Source organism: Panthera tigris, chromosome B3 (genome assembly GCF_018350195.1).
Source record: "Panthera tigris isolate Pti1 chromosome B3, P.tigris_Pti1_mat1.1, whole genome shotgun sequence".
Classification (NCBI taxonomy): Eukaryota; Metazoa; Chordata; class Mammalia; order Carnivora; family Felidae; genus Panthera; species Panthera tigris.
Genome location: NC_056665.1, coordinates 236,431 through 253,031, shown reverse-complemented (window position 1 = coordinate 253,031; position 16,601 = coordinate 236,431). Strand labels below are relative to the sequence as shown.

At 52.5% G+C, this 16,601-nt stretch overlaps 2 protein-coding genes across 3 annotated transcripts in view; one reads left to right on the top strand and one right to left on the bottom strand.

Moving 5' to 3' along the window:
• Positions 1 to 9,350, top strand: part of CHRNA5 (cholinergic receptor nicotinic alpha 5 subunit) — a 59,435-nt gene extending 50,085 nt beyond the window's left edge. The window contains exon 7 of the transcript XR_006218306.1: positions 8,443 to 9,350. The gene's annotated coding sequence lies outside the window, so the exon portion shown is untranslated. The remainder of the gene's footprint in view (positions 1 to 8,442) is intronic.
• Positions 176 to 15,578, bottom strand: CHRNA3 (cholinergic receptor nicotinic alpha 3 subunit). 2 transcript variants are annotated; one of them, XM_042987819.1, is made up of 6 exons: positions 15,445 to 15,578; positions 13,942 to 14,081; positions 13,784 to 13,828; positions 12,574 to 12,683; positions 6,773 to 7,784; positions 176 to 984 (listed from the first exon to the last, which is right to left on the bottom strand). In XM_042987819.1, the coding sequence occupies exons 1-6, from the start codon at positions 15,539 to 15,541 to the stop codon at positions 856 to 858; spliced, it is 1,533 nt and encodes a 510-aa protein (XP_042843753.1). In that variant the 5' UTR covers positions 15,542 to 15,578; the 3' UTR covers positions 176 to 855. The 2 variants fall into 2 exon arrangements, with proteins under 2 accessions (XP_042843753.1, XP_042843754.1); XM_042987820.1 differs by lacking the exon at positions 15,445 to 15,578 and adding an exon at positions 14,468 to 14,499.
• Between the last annotated feature and the right edge of the window lie 1,023 nt (positions 15,579 to 16,601).

Genomic DNA, 16,601 nt, shown 5'->3' with positions numbered 1-16,601 from the left:
AAACGGCCAATAAGCACAGGAGAAGATGCTTCGCATCACTAATCGTTACATAAATGCACATCAAAACCACAGTGAGATACCACCTCACACACGTTAGGATGACTATTGTAAAAAAAAAAAAAAAAAACAATACAAATGTTGATGAGGATGCGGAGAATTGGAGCCCCTGTGGGAATGCAAACTGGTGCAGCCATCCTGGAAAACAGTACGGTTGTTCCTCAGAAAGTTGAAAATAGAATTACTACAGGACCCAACAATTCCGCCTCTGGGCATATATCCTAATGAATCGAGGGCAGGGTCTCAAACAGATAATGTTGCTGTGAACATGGATGCACACGTATCTGTAACAGCCAAAATGTGGGGGCCGCCCCAGTGTCCCCTGCCAGATGAGCAGATAAGCAACATGAATAGACGTGCAATGGAACACGGCTGAGCCTTAAAAAGAAAGGAGATTCTGACGCCTGCTCCAACATGGGTGAGCCCGGAGGACATGATGCTGAATGAAACTGGCCGATCACAGAAAGACAAATAGTGTGCACTTCCGCTTATATGGTACTTAAAGGTAGTCAAAACAGTATTGGCTACTTAAAGTAGTCAAAACAGTATAATGTGGGTTTCAGGGGGAGAGGGGACAGGGAGTTAGTGTTCAGTGGGTGCGGAGATGCGGTCTTACAAGACGAAGAGTCCTGGAGATGGCGGTGGCGGCTGCACAACGATGACTATTTAACACCACCGAGCTGTGGGCCTGAACACGGTGAAGATGGTACATTTTATGGCCAAGTGTATTTTACACAATAAAAACAAACGAGTCCCCCTCTGCATGCCAGGAGGCCTCTGGCAAACACAGTTTGGTGCTTAAGCGTCATCCCTTGCCATCAAAGGTTGCAGAAACAATCCTGCTGTCCCTAGAATGCACACCAGGATGAAAACCCACAGAAAAATTCGATCAATAACCATGGCGACATACTTCCAATCATCTTGAATCTGGAAAACAAAAACAAAAGCAAAAATTGTGAAAGAGGAAAACGTAAAGCAGGAAGGGAAGGGCAGAGTGGACACATTTTCAGAACTGAATAGCGAATAAATATGTGGTGGCAGCGGAAGCCATTCTGCAAGAAACCCTGTTTCCTAATGGAGTCTGAGGAAACACTGTTCTCAAGTCCCCCTTTATGCATTACAAGAGGCAGGTATAAAATATTCACATTCGGTCTGTTTTGAATCAGAAATTTCTTGGGGCGCCTGGCTGGCTCAGGCGGTAGGGTGTAACAGCTCTTGATCTCAGGGCTGTGAGTTCAAGCCCTGAGTTGGGCATACAGCTTACTTAAAAATAAACAAAAAATGAAACAACCAGAAATGTCTTCATGTATACATAACCTATTTTTTTCTAAACTGTATTCTAATTTATAAAGTTAGGAAAACCAGTTACTTGACTTGTGGACTCCTGGACTTTGTTAGAATAACTAATACAATCCAACCATCGTTTACCATTGCTTCAAAGTGCTGGTTCTTATCCAGTGTTAGATACTAATTTCCATTTAACATCTGTTCCAAAAGGAAATAAGTAAAGCAGGGCAAGGCCATCATCTCTCTCCCTCTGCCCCCTGGCCCTGCCCAGCTAACCAAATATCTTCTTCAACACTAAGGCCAAAGTATCGTGGAACTCTGAACAGTGAGAGGACAGGCTGAAAATCAGAAATAATTGCTGACAATAAAGTAAAAGACGGTAGAAAGAGCAAGACTAATTGTCTATAATACAGCCCTAATTCAGGCTTGAAATAGGAAGGAGAATTGTATGTTAATTACACTCCTAGACAACTGGGAAGACAAGGAAACTGTAATTGAATTGAGGAAGAGAGAACCAATGAATCAACTGATTTTGAAGAAATAATCACATAAAAAAGAGGCAGCATGGGATTTGGTGATTTAATTAAATACACTGAAATGGGACCGGGAGACAAGGATTTTCTTTTACTGCCATGAACTGGAGATGTGTCCTCCTGAAGATACTAAGGAATTTGGCTAAAATTAGAATTATAACGCTAGTACTTTGTGTGAATTCCTAAGACTGGTTTCGAAGTGCCTCAAACACACAATGAACCTGTGGTTCCCACCCACCCCTACCAGCTAACCCTCCTAAGGCTGTAGCAGGTAGGCTTTGATTTTCATCGCAGCGTCTGAGAACCTGGGTAAGTTATGTGACCTCTCTTTGCCTCAATTTCCCCATCTGTGAAATGCAGATAAGAACAGTACTCCCCTCAGAGGGTTATGATGAGGATTAAGTGAAATAATGTTCTGGCACAGAGTCCTTAATGAATAGTACCTATCGATAGTCACACTGATTAAAAAAAAAAAAAAGATGACCCTCATCCAACCACAGATCTTCCTCTGATAGCAATTTGCACGGCTTTGCCTGGTGAACACAGACGGGACTCGAGTTTTCCACGTGAGCACAAATGTACTGCACAAACACAGCTGGGTGACAATTTGTGTCTAACCCTGAAAGTCCTGAAGGCATCCTATGGGCCCGGAAACTTTGGGACTAATGATAACAGAGAAGTGTCAGGCAAAACGGTGAACTAGTGCAAGCTCTTGGCTCCTTCTCCTCGCCCGGCCCTAGAGATGTCCCAGAAGCAAGGGGAGCCCATATGTTAGAGGCTGTGGCACCCGCCGGGTTCCACTAGGGGGGCCAGAGGAGGGCCTCAGGGACAGGGCGGGGGTGGGGGAGATTTGGGCTGTGCTGTTCTCACCCCTACGGCTCTGCCTCTTTGCTCCCTGCCTGGTCCCAGCCCAGAGACGCAGGTAATGTGTGAGTGAGGACAGCCTGGCTGAGGTGAAAAGCTGGGAGGTTGAGAGACATCCCTTAAGGGACAAGGTCACCTGGAGGGAAGGAAGCACCTTTGAAGGCAGGCCTAGTCCAGTCTGGCCACATGGGCCTCCTGCCTTGTGGAGCCTCCCCAAATACCATCCAGCAAGGCTGATGCCCCTGAAAAAGTGAGTTTACAGGCCTCAGAATACAAACATAACTATCTGGAAGGAAATTCACAGAACAGACAGGTTAAGGGTTTAAACTACAGAGGACACCCCAGAGATCAGAGAGAGCATAGGGAACATGAAGCAATGTCACAGAAGAACCAAGTAAAAATGTGACAGAAAAGTGGAGGAAAAGACTCAGGATGGGGACAGCTGGCAGAAAGGAACCCGTGAGGAGGGGTGAGGGTGGCAGGAAGGAAGAGGTGGGGGGCTGGAAGCAGACGTGTGCAGTTCAGGGAGAGACATGGGGGATGGGAAATCTTCACGGAGGAAACCTCGATTCCCTCAGAACCAAAGATGAAAAACCTCAGGATAAAATGGCTCCTAAGGATGCCGAACAATTTAGGAGAGATCCACACCAACAGACTGTGTTTGAGGTCACTGGATTTCTCTACAGATTCCAGTAGCTTCCAGATAGAATCGATTCATCGCAAAGAAACAGCATTCAGATTAACTTAAAACTTCATTAGTGATACTGAAGCAAAAAGGCAACGGAGGAGGGTTTTTTAAGTATTTAAGAAAAAGAACTTCTAGAATTTTGTATCCAGCTAAACTCCCTTAAAAATGAGTTTTTACACTTTTAAGCCTACAGGCCTCAGAAGGTTTAACCATGAACACTTGGGATCAAGGTGGGTCAGTGCGGAGAGAAAGCCAGGAGGGCAGGGGGGTAAGTCAGTGGTTTAGTGAAGATGACGTAAAAAAAAAAAAAAAAAAAAAAAATGATATAGACGTAAAAAAAAAAAAAAAAAATGATATAGACTAGAGAAAGGGTTGGCAAAACCCAAAGCTGTATTCCCCCAAATCCACAACTGAAGCTCTGGTCATATCCAGTGTGGCCGGGCAGTAAGGAAGACCAGAGGGGAGGACAGTGGGGTCAGGGGCAAGATGCAAAGGAGTGAGGAGACTGATCTGGAAGAGCTCGCCTGTGGGTCTAAGTCTCTGAGGCACAGCTTCCAGAACAGAAACGGAACACATGGCTTTCCAGCCAGCAGAAACAATTCAGACTTCCCAGTGCTCAGCACGAACTGAGGCAAAGAAGAAAAATGAGTGGGAGACATGCAGTAAGATGAGAGAAATTTAGCCTTGATCAAACAGTAGTTATAACAAATGGGAACTCCCAAATCACTGATCAAAAGTCAGACACTGGAAGGAATGAAAATATGCGCGTAGAGCTACACGTGCACACCTGTATACAGATGTAGACACGCAGAGACGTATCTGTGTGTGTCTATGCATGTGTGTCTCAGCCCAACAGGAAGCCAGCTATCTCAGAATGTCAGCTCAGAAGACCGTGGCTCTGGCCTGGGCACACCTCCAAGACTGAGAGAACTGCTCGCATGGTGGAGCCCGCCCCAGGGTGAAAGACATACCGCCAACAAAGAGCGCTTCCGTGCGACCCCAGTTTGCGTATTAACAGTAATTAAACTTCTTACTAATACGGCCAAACGTGAGCAAGCAGTGACCCACACGAACAGCCCGGAGAAGGGAACAGCCAAGGCAGGCAGCCACCATGGTGTTCCCCTGCCGGGAGGGCCATGGCAGTCACACACGGGCTCCCCACACCCTCAGGAGGCGGCCTGGGAAAGCAGCCCTTCAGTGAGGTTCCTGGGGGCCACGCACAGTGCGAACCAGCCATGCTGAGCTGTAGACCCAGGAAGGTAAAGCCTCTCTGGAAAACCGTGTTGGTGGCGTGGCAGTCACACAACACAGGCAAAGAAGACCTTCTTCCGATAGCTCGAGTCTTCTCAGCATGGACAGACTGCGCTCTGCTGGCCTGTGGGCCAATTTCTATTTCTGGAAAAATGGGAGAGCTATGACTGGGCCCAAGTCCCCTGTGGTGACAGATGACCAGAGATGAGCTGTGGTTGCCCCTTGAGATGAACCACTTGCCACAGTTTGCCACTAATGTATCTTCTTGGCATTTGGTTGTGACTTCCCTTTTAGTAACGATCTTTAAAACGTCCTTTTGTACAATAGGTCTTAGACCCTCGTGAAACTAACACTTTGTCAGGTGCCTAGTAAGTAATTTTTGAAATAGAGTTAATTTCTAGTAACTTGATGGAGTCTTCAGTATTTAGATCTCAATCTTTATTAAATTTTTGCTACCTGAAATGATTCTTTTCAAGATGGATAAAGAAAGGGGTAGAGAGCACCTGCAAACGTTGTCAGTGTTACACAAACGAGAGATGTTCACGGATCATTTCTTACGCTCCAGCGGTTGCTTCAGCTGAAGTTAAAGGTGTGCCTGACTTGTTGGCTAAATTACAGGCTCAGCAGGAGGCTCTGCCTTTGTAGAGTCACACGGTGGGCTCACAACTGTGCCGGTGGGTGGGGTGCATGGACAGACAGCTGTTGCTCTCTCCCTCCTGTTTCCTTCACTTTCATGTGCCATTCAGGGTATAATAAGAGGCCCCAGTCATTCCCTGTCAACGGTAATCACCTACAGTGTGTGAGGAGCTGAAATGATCAGTTAATTAGCTCTTTGCTAATAAGCAGCTTAAGGCGGAGCCAATTAATTTTAAAGCAAAACTTCTCATAAAATTATCAGATCCGATTCTGATAACCTTGGGGGTAAACAGGGTCAGGGAGCAGCCAGACATTTGATATTATTAAGTGTAAAACTTCGCTATTCCTAATACTTGACGTTAATTCTAGCATAAGATCTTCGGAGGAAATCGAAGTTCACCCAATTAAAATAAATGAGCAAAAGAGTTTGACTAGATAATTCACAAAAGAAGATGTACAAATGGCCAGTAAGCATAGGAAGAAGATTCCTAATCGTTACTCCACAGGGAAAAGCTAATTAAACGGCGATGAGGGACCCCTTCACACGTGTGGGTGAGGATGTGCGGCAAGTGGACTCTCAAACGTTGCCCAGGGTGGGGTATCAATGCATCAGACTCTTCGGAAACCTTACAGTAGCCGCTGAAGTTAAAAATACATCTCTCCAGTGATCCAGCAATCCCACCCCTAGGTGTACATTCGGGGGAGATGAGTATACGTGTTCACCAAAAGACGTGTAAGAATATTTATGGAGGCTTTCCTCACAACAGCCCCAAACTAGAAATAGCCCTTGTCCAACAACTGTAGAATAAACAAACAGAAGGTGGCCCAGCCCTAGCGTAGAATACTATCCACCAGTAAAAACCACGAAGATGATAAGCCTCAAGGCATTTTGTTGAATGAAAGAGGTCAGATGTGAAAGGGTCTGTACTATGGAGTTCCATCTACATGAGGTTCAAGAAGAGGTAAAACTAACCAATCGAGGAGGTCAGATCAGTGGTTAGCAAGGGGGAGGGGCTGCTGCCTGGGAAGGGGCACGGGACACATCCCATGTGCTTGCTGCACTCAGGGTTACATGGGAGGACACCTAATGTGAAGACGTGTACACTTAACAGGCATACACTTTATACCTCAGTAAGGGAAAAAACACAATCAGAAAGTAAAAGCTGTCAAACCGGCTGGTCTCGTGCCCTTTTCCGGCTCATCTCCTGACCGAGTGTGTTGGCACTGTCCTGATGGCCCAGACGGCTGGCAGCTCAGGGGCCAACGCCAGGGCACACTGACGGGCTCTGTCGTCCCACTGTGCGCACGAGGGGACTGGCTCCGGTAAGTGAGGCACACGTCCAGGGACCCCTACCTGGTAAATGGAGGGGCCGGTCCAAGCACAGGCTGCTGACTCCTGACCCACCTCAGATGTTTGTCGAATGAACAAACGACTGATGTAATAACACATCCTTACCTCTTTGGCTTCATTTTGTGCTTTCATGTTTTCGGCAATATACTTGACGCTCTGGATGGCGTCTTTGATTTCCGGTGACAGAGCAGATAGGGACAGCACAGCGTTGACAGTCTCAGAACTGGAGCTTCTCGGGAGGTTGGCACTGAAGTTTGAGATTTTTATTCTGCGGTGGTGGCAGTGGCCACACATCCCGTCCTGGCAGGGACAGCCTTCCTTGCAGCCTCTGGACTCCGTGCGGCTGAAGCAGTTCAGATTTGAGAGCTCAGCACTGTAGGAGGGCCTTGGCCTCTGGGTGTGGCCTTCGCTGCTCGCGGGCCTGGTCATGAACATGACCCTGGGAAGCACGTGCAGAAAAACAGTCTTCACCCATGCGGGCATGGTGTGCGTGGTCGGGGTTCTGTAGTGCACGTTGAGCACGAAGACGGTGATGACGATGGACAGGGTCACGAAAATCATGGTGAACAGGAGGTACTCGCCAATGAGGGGAATCACCAGCGAGGTGGAAGGGATCGTCTCGGTGATGACCAGGAGAAACACGGTCAGCGAGAGGAGGACCGAGATGCAGAGGGTCACCTTCTCGCCGCAGTCGGAAGGCAGGTAGAAGACCAGCACGGTCAGGAAGGAGATGAGCAGGCAGGGGATGATGAGGTTGATGGTGTAGAAGAGGGGCAGGCGTCGGATGTAGAGCGAGTACGTGATGTCGGGGTAGATCTCCTCACAGCAGTTGTACTTGATGTCGTGCTTGTAGCCCGGGGCTTTGATGACTGCCCACTCGCCGCTCTCCCAGTACTCCTTGAGGTTCATGGAAGAGCCGATCAAGACCAGGTCGATTTTTGCCTTGTCGTAGGACCAGGAGCCGAACTTCATGGTGCAGTTCTGGTAATCAAATGGAAAGTAGGTCACGTCGATTTTGCACGAGCTCTTAAAGATGGCGGGGGGCATCCAAGTCACCTCCCCTGTGTACTTGAGTAAAGCTTTGGTCTTGTCGTCCACCTGGAAGTCCCCAACAGCACTGCAGAGACAGGTGGCAAATGACACACAGTCGTTACCACGCGGTCGCCCGGGCCAGCTTCTCGCACCACCCGCAGTAGGCAGCAAGTGGTGGCTTATAAAACCACAGAACGGGAGAGCCCCATGTGCCATGCACGGTCACCCGGTTCACCTCCCCACTGACCGACGGGGACACTGAGGCCCGAGGCTCCATTCCTGCAACAATCGGACATGCTTCCCCCACCCCTGGCAGGTCACTGGTTTGTTTTCAATATAACTTGGCCTTGATATCGACAGAGACCGTCTCAAGTGCCAGAAAGGGATTTTTCCCCCTTTAAAGAAATGAGATGAATGTTGTCCTCGAGGCAGGAAACCTTTGGGGATATCTGGCCCTCCTTCTGTTGCGGTTTGGATCCCGTTAAAGCCTCGTTCAGTCTCCGCGTGGGCACCTCCTGTGTATGTGCACACACGTGCGTGAGGCCCAGCTGTGGGGAGCCCACTCCCACCATACTGAGCCCTGGCAGATGGGCTCCCACCAGACCTGAACTGTGACCCTGTGTCCCCCCCTCCCCCCCCCCCCCGGGTTGAACAATCATGTTTTCTGATGCCTTGTCTTTCAAATCCAGCACAACGGGCTCCCGTGCCTTCAGTTTCCTGATCTTTCCCTGGTTTCTCTCCAGGTCTCGTCTCCCTGCAATACCCACACTCTCCTTTTATGCAGAGACCGATGTACCAAGTCCTGCATCCGAGAGTCAGAGCAGCCGGCCCTCAAGTGGTGGCCTTGCCCGGGGCAGGCTCCACACATGTCCCTGGGTCAGCTCTGCTGGCGGCATAGAGTTCAGACCCTTTAGAAGGAGCCACCACCCATCTGCCTGAAGAGCTGACGCACGTGACAGACCCAAACATGCAGGGATCTCCGTGTGTTCCTGCCGTGATTTAGTAACACGTGGAGACAGGAGGGGACGTGTCCTGCCCATGTCCTCCATCTGCTGTCTGGCCCTCCCCTTCCTGTGCCTCCGTGGAGGACAGATGCTACCAGTTAAGACCCCAAGCTGCCGCCTCCCTCTTGTCTGGTCGGCCGGTTTGTCCAGAGGGGCCCTGCTGGCTTTGTTCATGTTTGGTCCTCACAACAGTCCTGCTGTGCCCTCCATCCTCACATGGTAAGGGGAGGGGTGCGGGGAGGGCCCACGCAGCCCTCACTGCCTTGGAAGACAGTGTCCTGGGTCAACAAAACGTCAGGACAGAAGGGGACCTCTTAGTGCGGCCCGCAGGCCTGCCCCTTCTGTGAAGACATTTACAGGGAGGCTGCTTTCAGAGGCAGAGGCCAGCCCACAGATGTAAAACACTGACCCAGTCCTTCACAGGAGCCCCATGCCAGCACCTGCCTTAGTCCAGCCCCTCGCTTTACTGACCGGGGATCAAAAGGTCAGAGCGCAGGGTCTCTGCTCTCTGCCACTGGTAGACGGGCAAGGCCAAGACCCTGCTGGGCCCTGGGGTGCGGCACAGCCTCAGCCACAGACAGGGCACCTGGTGGGTCTCGTGGACTAAAAAGAATGACCAGAAAATCCATGGTCTCGCCCTTGGGGTGTCCAGGGGATGGTCGGCAGTAAGAGCCAGCGGGTGTGGGAGGGGTCCAGGAGCCCATGTGCGAGGCTGTCAAAAAAGAGACGCCCAGGAGGGTGCACACAACCAGCTGAGGGCTCATTCTAAGGGAGACTGAGCTTTGGGGCTGGCAAGGGTGGTGAGTGGTGTGAACATTCTCCAAGTTCCCAGCAAAGAAGAGCCTGTGACCATGTCATCACAGTCAGGTTACATGCAGCCTCCCACGAGCGGGTGGGGTCCAGTGAGCAACCCCAGGGCAGCCTGCCTGGACCTTGCAGGATCAGCTGGAGGTGGTGGCCGCCAGGGAAAGAGCCCCAGGCACAGAAGCCACCAAGAAGCATCTGTCCCTCAGAAAAGAGGACCTCAGTCTGCGTTGACTCCTCAGCAAGGGGAACAGTGAAACACAGGCCTTACAGCTTCCAGTTTTGGGGAGGGAACCAAAAAGGTGGTGGGGCCCACTGGCGGTCTGCAGGGAAGGCCTTCGGGGGCTGGTGTGGGCTCGAGGGTTCCCCCCCGCCCCGCCCAGACTCCCTTCTGGAAGGACTGAGACCCGCCCAGAAAAACGCTGCTTAGGGTAGGACCCAAGTTAAACTAGGTCAGAAACAGGCTGAGAAGAGAAATATGGGTTACAAGCTAGAGAAGCAGGCATCCAGCAGCGGCTGGGCTCAGGCCCAGAAGCCTGCCTTCTCAGGGGCCCTCAAGCTGATGAAGAGACCCCCACCCACCCTGTTCCGTCTGGGAGCCTGTCCTAAACGTTTAGCAAAGGCCACCTATTTCAACAAGAGCAGTGGAAAAGGATTAGATTGTATTGTAAGAAATATTGTAAGAAATGCGTGAAGAGAAATATCTGAATCACAAGCAGAGAAGCCATACCCCAACAGGACAGAACAGGCCCAGAACAGGTGACAGTGATAACCTACCTGGGATTACAGATTAAGAAGTGCTAAGTGATCTCTGGAAGCCATGAAGGAGCGGCATAATCAGAAAATGTTAAATAACCTGGCCAGACAACAGCAGGTGTATCAAGAGCCGACAACTTAGGAAAGAGTCAAAAACCATCTTAGAAGCAACGGCTAAAAGAAACAAGGTGCCAGAGAAAGCGCAGTCACAGGAATGAAACCAGAGAGAGAGAACAAGTTTTACGTCAAACAGAAACAAGAACTTGAGCAAGAAGAACAGAGAATGTGGGTGAAGTTCTGACGTACACGAAGATGGAGTTCCTGGAGAGAAAAGCCAAAGCAAAAGAACAAATCCTAAGACCCAGAACCTGAAACCAGCTTTCCTGGAGTAAAGACGTGTCACATCTGTGGCACAGAGTCAAACAGCTGACTTTCCAGATGAAGGAAGAAGCCTTTGGGTGCCTGAGCTGAAAGAACACCTCCTGCCAGGATTGTGCCTCCCGGTTCGCCCAGGACAGAGCTGGTTCACTTTGTGGTCCCCACATGCTGATCGGCAGAGTGCCCCTTGTCTTCCAATGTCACCCAATTTGACTGGCATCAGATTTTGACAGCGACACTTCATACTGGAGCAGTCGGCATTTTTAGAAGATTTTCATGAAGGAAGATTTCAGCCAAGGAGTTTCTCTATCCAGCTAAGTAACCTGAACATATTCTCTAAAAAGGCTGCAGTGAATTATAAACATGTAAGAACATAAGGCATCTTGTGCCCATGAGCACTTTCTGAGGATCCTGGTAGAGAATGAACTTGAGAAAACAAACCATAGGGGAAGCTTTGGCACGAGGACGTAAAAGGTGTTTCTCCTGTCAACACGAAGAGACTCTCAACGGAGGATCCGTCCCGAGAAACGACTTCTAACTTGGAGGGGTTGGGTGACTTTCTTTACAACCTATCTTCAGTTTCAGACTCAAAGGAAATTCCTTACGATATTTGCTCCTCACCACATTCAATTTGAATCATTTCACTGTGACGCAGCACCGTTAAACTCACAGCCTGAAGTCCTCCAGCTGTTCACTCAAGATTGCCGGCTAGGAAACAGCTATAAAATTCAGATCATGACACGGGGAGCCTGGGTGGCTCAGTCGGTTAGGCATCTGACTTCAGCTCAGGTCACGATCTCACGGTCCGTGAGTTCGAGCCCCGCGTCGGGCTCTGTGCTGACTGCTCAGAGCCTGGAGCCTGCTTCCGATTCCGTGTCTCCCTCTCTCTCTGACCCTCCCCTGTTCATGTTCTGTCTCTCTCTGTCTCAAAAATAAACGTTAAAAAAAAAATTCAAATCATGACATTAAAATTTTTGCACATTTTCTTAATTCTAGCTTAGCTAAAATTCTCAACACTCTGCCCAGTTCCCTAAGAGCCTGTGGATCAGAAGACTGGTAAGACTGCTCATGTTTTGCAAACCACTTGAGTTTACCTTGTCCCAGTTCTGTGAGGACTAAATTTATAAATACAAGTTGCCTGAAAGAAACATTTGTGAATGATGTATTTCCTTGGAAAGCCAATAAATAAAACACGGCCCATCTTTGGAGTGGCTAAAGACCCTTCTTTTAGTCACTGACCAGAAAGTGGGACTCAGCCAAAAACATAGCTTCTGCAGTCCTAATAGTTAAAGCATATGAGTTTGTACTAATATGGCATAAAAACCTAAACACGGAAATGCTTTCAATCGTTAAAATCAGATTAATTCTATAGGAAGTGCTCTGCTGATAAATGCTTAATGGTTAAAACATAACCTTAGAGATAAAGCACAGGTATAAAAATGATGTTTTTCAATACCCAGAGAACAAACTAGTACATACTGTAAAACATCCATTAAATTTTATGTTTGCCGAATAACAATGCTTAAATGTGGAAAGAGGCCAGTTTAGGGGGCACCATGATGGGCAGGCTGCGCCTGGAGAGGAAGACGCTGTGAGATACAGCGGAGAGGCTTCCTGAAACTGCGGGCTCAGTCACCGGGGGGAAAGGAACCCAGTGGTCCGTGGTCCTGACCTACAGGGAAGGGCAAGTGCCAGTGAGGGCCCTGGCAGCAGACTGCCCTTCCTCCCCCCCCCCCACCCCAATCCGGTCTGTTACTGCACATTTGGATATCACAGTTCATGCCTGTCCCCCGGTGTGTGGTGAAGTCCTGGAGTCAGGGTGGCTCTCTCCGGCATCTGGCCTATAGCAGGTGCTCAGTAAACACCTGTGGAATTAACATATCAACGAAGCCCTCTTGGGAAAGGTCCCAGGAAGGCCAGGCAGTCCCTTACTTGTTATACAGCACAATGTCCGGCTTCCAGATCTTCTGTGCGGGGACACGCATGAACTCCGCCCCATCATACTCAGAGGGGTCCCACTTCAGCTTGTAGTCATTCCAAATCTGCGGGGAGCAGGCAGGGAGAGAGGAGGCAGCAGCGGAAGGACAGCACGGTCCCCTTCCTGGAGACCGGCTGTTCTGGGGAAGCCCCCACCTCCACGCTGCAGACCCCAGGAGCCCCACTTCTCACGTGGGCGCCTGTGGGGGAGATGGCACTGGGCTGGGTGTGCGAGCTGCTTCCCGGCTACCCGGAGACACTGCCTCCGTGGCTGGGCAAGCCCAGCCCCTCACCAACCAGCGAGGGTCACTAGTGCTTCCTCCAGTCAGTGCTGGTGCTGGCCAGGTCTGTGCCGTAAGCACCTGCCATTTACGTCCCTGAAACAGCTCTCCGGGAGCTTTTTCAGACGTGTTCCCCACTGGCAGGAGCAGGGTGCTAATGACACAGCCCTCTTCCACCTCCAGGTTAAGTGGGGCTGGTGTCTGAAGGGTTCTGGGGAAGGAGCCATGGTCCCACCGGGGCCTGAGAAGTGTGTGGGAATAGAGGCTGGGAGATGGGAGGAGAGACAGGTGAGCCTGTGGACAGAGTGCTGAACGGGCACCATGCCCTCCTGGCTTTCCAGCCTTCTGGGTGTGGAAAGGCTGTGTGGGCTGTCGAAGGGTCACACTGGTCCAGGGAGGTATCTGCCTAGATCCGGGCAAAGTCTTCCTGGCGGGGCGGGGGGGGGGGGGGGGGGGGCATGTGGAAGCCTGTTTCTTTGGCCTCAATCTGGACAGGAAAATCCAGAGCCCCTGCTCCCACTCTACCAAAGAAAGCAACAGCATCTGATTTGAACTGAAGGGCAAATTTTTGGCAAGAAGAAGGGAAGGAGGTGGCCTCAGGCACCAGCCCAGAGTCAGGGGCTGGGCTCCAGGCCCAGGTCTGTTCTAGTTCTAGGTCTCTCCCTCCAAGCTGCGATCTGTCATCTGTGACTTGGGGGGCTGACTTCCAGGGGGAGCGTGGAGTAGTGCATGTGACTCCAAGCCCAGGAAGAGACATACTAGGCAGTCACCCCGATCTGGGTTCACCAGAGTGAAGCTGGCTGTTTGGGCTCTTTGTGGGTCCCGCACAGCAAATACAAAAGACACCACCAGGGGGCAGCAGCGCCCAGGGTCCGCTCACTTACTTGTTTGAGCCACAGGTTGGTCTCCATGATCTGGTTTACTTCGTCCTAGAAGGAGAGAGAAAAAGTGCACAGTGAATTCAAACAGGAGGCTGGTTCTGGGGAAGCCTCTTCCAGAAGCCCCGCACCCCATGGCCATGGCCTGCGGTGCCAGCACTCACCACCTTCACCAGCTGAGACATGGACACCTCAAACTGGATGATGACGGGGTCAGACACGTTGGCTACAGGTCGGATGATCTCGTTGTAATCTTCGAACAGCCTCTCAAACAGACGGTGCTCAGCCTCGGAGGCGATGGCCACTGCAGGAAGTAATGGTCACTTTTCCCCTCACCAGGGACACCACCCACCTACAGCCTCCTTACCACGTGCTGGGGGTACTCTGTGGAGCTCCGGACTCCCAGACGAGCCCCACTCCCTCAAGTTACAGGCTGGGAAACTGAGGCCAAAAGACACACAAGGTCACACTCCTCCAGGGAGAAACTGTGGTCACAAGCCTGGGCTGGAATTTGGAAAGATCTGGTGCGAATCCTGCCAAACTACTTGAAAGCTGTGTGAGCTCAGGCAAGGGGTTTAACCTCTCTGAGCCTCGCTGTCTTTGCCTATAAAAACGCATCCACCTCACAGGGTCGTTCTAAGTGAAGTTCTCAGTGCTAGCACGCCGTAAGAGCTCAAGCACCACCCTTACCTTCAACGTCACTACGGGCATGGTGGGACGCAAACGCAGCCAGCTTAGGCCCGGCCACTTGCTACCTCCATGATGGAGAGATGGCCAGTCCACTCCGCACGCCAGGGCCGCCCAGGGTCACCCAGGGCCAGATGTTCTGCAGCCCAGGTCTGGGGCTGTCCTTCATCTGCCCAGGACCCCATGGACGTTTGGCCACCAACTCTCTGAGAAACTGGGTGTCTGCATGGCCCCCATGATCTTGAACTGAGACCCGTGGTTCCTGCTGAGTGTGTCTTTACAGGCTGAGCAAAGACCTTACCTCTCTGAAACCTTGGGGACCCCCTTTGTTCATTAGCCACACCCCAGGCCACGTGAGTCAGCTGTGTGCCTTCCCAGTTACAGAACTGAGGATAAACTGGGGGGGGGGGGGGGGGGAGGGATGAGGGGAATCCTCAGGGAAGTCGGGTTAATCTTGAAATGGGGTCTTGCCCGCTCCCCCCTCCCACACCCGGGAGAGGCCACAGAAGCTGCGCGAGCGGTGGTGGGGTCCTCAGCGTCCAGGGGTCAGAAACCGCGCGCCCTCCCAGACCGCCAGCAGGCCTTCCGGCAGGGTCAGGGCAGGCTCGTCCGGGACGCGCCCCTCTCCGAGACCCGACAGCCGACAGCCGGAGGGAGGCGCCGCCGGGGGCGCGGAGAGGCGGGCGCGCCGGCCCCCCAGCCGCGAAGCGACGCCCCTCTCCCGACGGTGACACCCGCCCAGTCTTCAGCCCTCTCCGGCCTCAGTTTCGCCATCTATTCACAGGACGAGGGGGTGGGCGGGATGCAGACAGCGGAACCGACGGCCCTCCCGGCTCGCACCCAGACGACCCGGGGAGGGGTGGCCGGAGGGGAGACGGGCCTCCCCGACCCCGCACCGCCCGGCCTGCGCCCCTTCTCTGCCCTCCCTCCCGTCCCCCCCGCAGCCTCGCCCCTCCGGCCCTCCGGCCCCGCGCCCGTACCTGGCGGCGACAGCAGCAGGAGCAGGAGCAGCGGCAGCGGCAGCGCTCGGGGCGGCGGGAGCCCCGCGACCACGGCAGCGCGCGGGTGGGCGCCCATGCTCGCGGGGGCGGGCGCGGCCAGGCGGAGGCGGACTCCCCGGCGGCTCCCGGCGCAGCCCGCCCGCTCGGAGCCGGACGCGGACGCGGAGGCGGACGCGGGGCGCGGGGCGCGGCCCTGGCCCCTCCCGCCGGCGTGGGCGCCCGAGGCTCGCGGGCTGCGCTCCGCGGAGGAGGCGGGCGGGGGGCGGGGGGCGGGGCGCGCGCGCGCGCGCGCGTGCGGGGGGCGGGCTCGGTCCGCCTCCCGCGGGGTCGCGCCCCCACCCCCTCCCGGAGCTGCGCGCGGACACGCCCTCCGAACGAGGCCTCCGCGCTCCGACGCCGCCGTTCAGTAAGCGCCAGGTGTATTGGGTGCGATACTGGGGTTCGTGTTTCGCCGGTAGTTTAGGAGGGGGCGGGGGCGTCGGAAGCAGTGTCGGCCCTGAGTTGGTAACAGTGGAGGCTCGACGCGGAGCACCTGCGGGTTCTTAGGCCACGCTGTTTTCGAATACGTTTGGAATGTTCCTTGATGAACGGTAAAGAGAAAGGAGAGAGACACACAGAAAAAAATGAGGCTTCGAAATGGAGCCATCAGAGCGGCGCCTGCGCTCCCGCCCCGCTCCCTGCAGAGCCTCCTTCTCCGCGTCTACACTGCGCGCGGGGCTTGCAGAGCCTCCTCCGTGTCGACACTGCGCTGCCCCAGGGCTTGCGGTGAGCAGGCCTCCGGACCACCCCCCAGGGCCGGACCACCTCCGGCGCCTGCAGGTGAGTCCAGAATGGGTTGCTTACCCCCATTAAAACCAAACAGAAGGAGACATCGTACGGGACTCAGAATATAAGAATTGGGGCCAATGTCTCAGGCCCCCATTTGGAGCGTTCTCATTCTCAGGGCAAAATCCCCTTCATTTGGAAAAGATTGCAAATCAGATATACAACCAGGGATTTGTACCCAGTAGATATAAAGAGCCCTCAAAACTCAGAAGTAAGAATAGATAGGTATGAGGGTCTTGGTGGGGGTGCAAATGTTCTAAAACTGGATTATGGTGATCAACTTACTAAAACTCATTGAATTGTCCACTTAA

Bases quoted from the DNA above. Each gene is read 5' to 3' on its own strand.
- CHRNA3 (XM_042987819.1), bottom strand. From the start codon at position 15,541: ATGGGCGCCCACCCGCGCGCTGCCGTGGTCGCGGGGCTCCCGCCGCCC. The intron at 13,829-13,941 runs GTGAGTGCTGGC...CTCTCCTTCTAG, and splicing joins TGTCTCAGCTGGTGAAGGTG to GACGAAGTAAACCAGATCAT. The intron at 12,684-13,783 runs GTAAGTGAGCGG...TGCTCCCCGCAG, and splicing joins CCAACCTGTGGCTCAAACAA to ATTTGGAATGACTACAAGCT.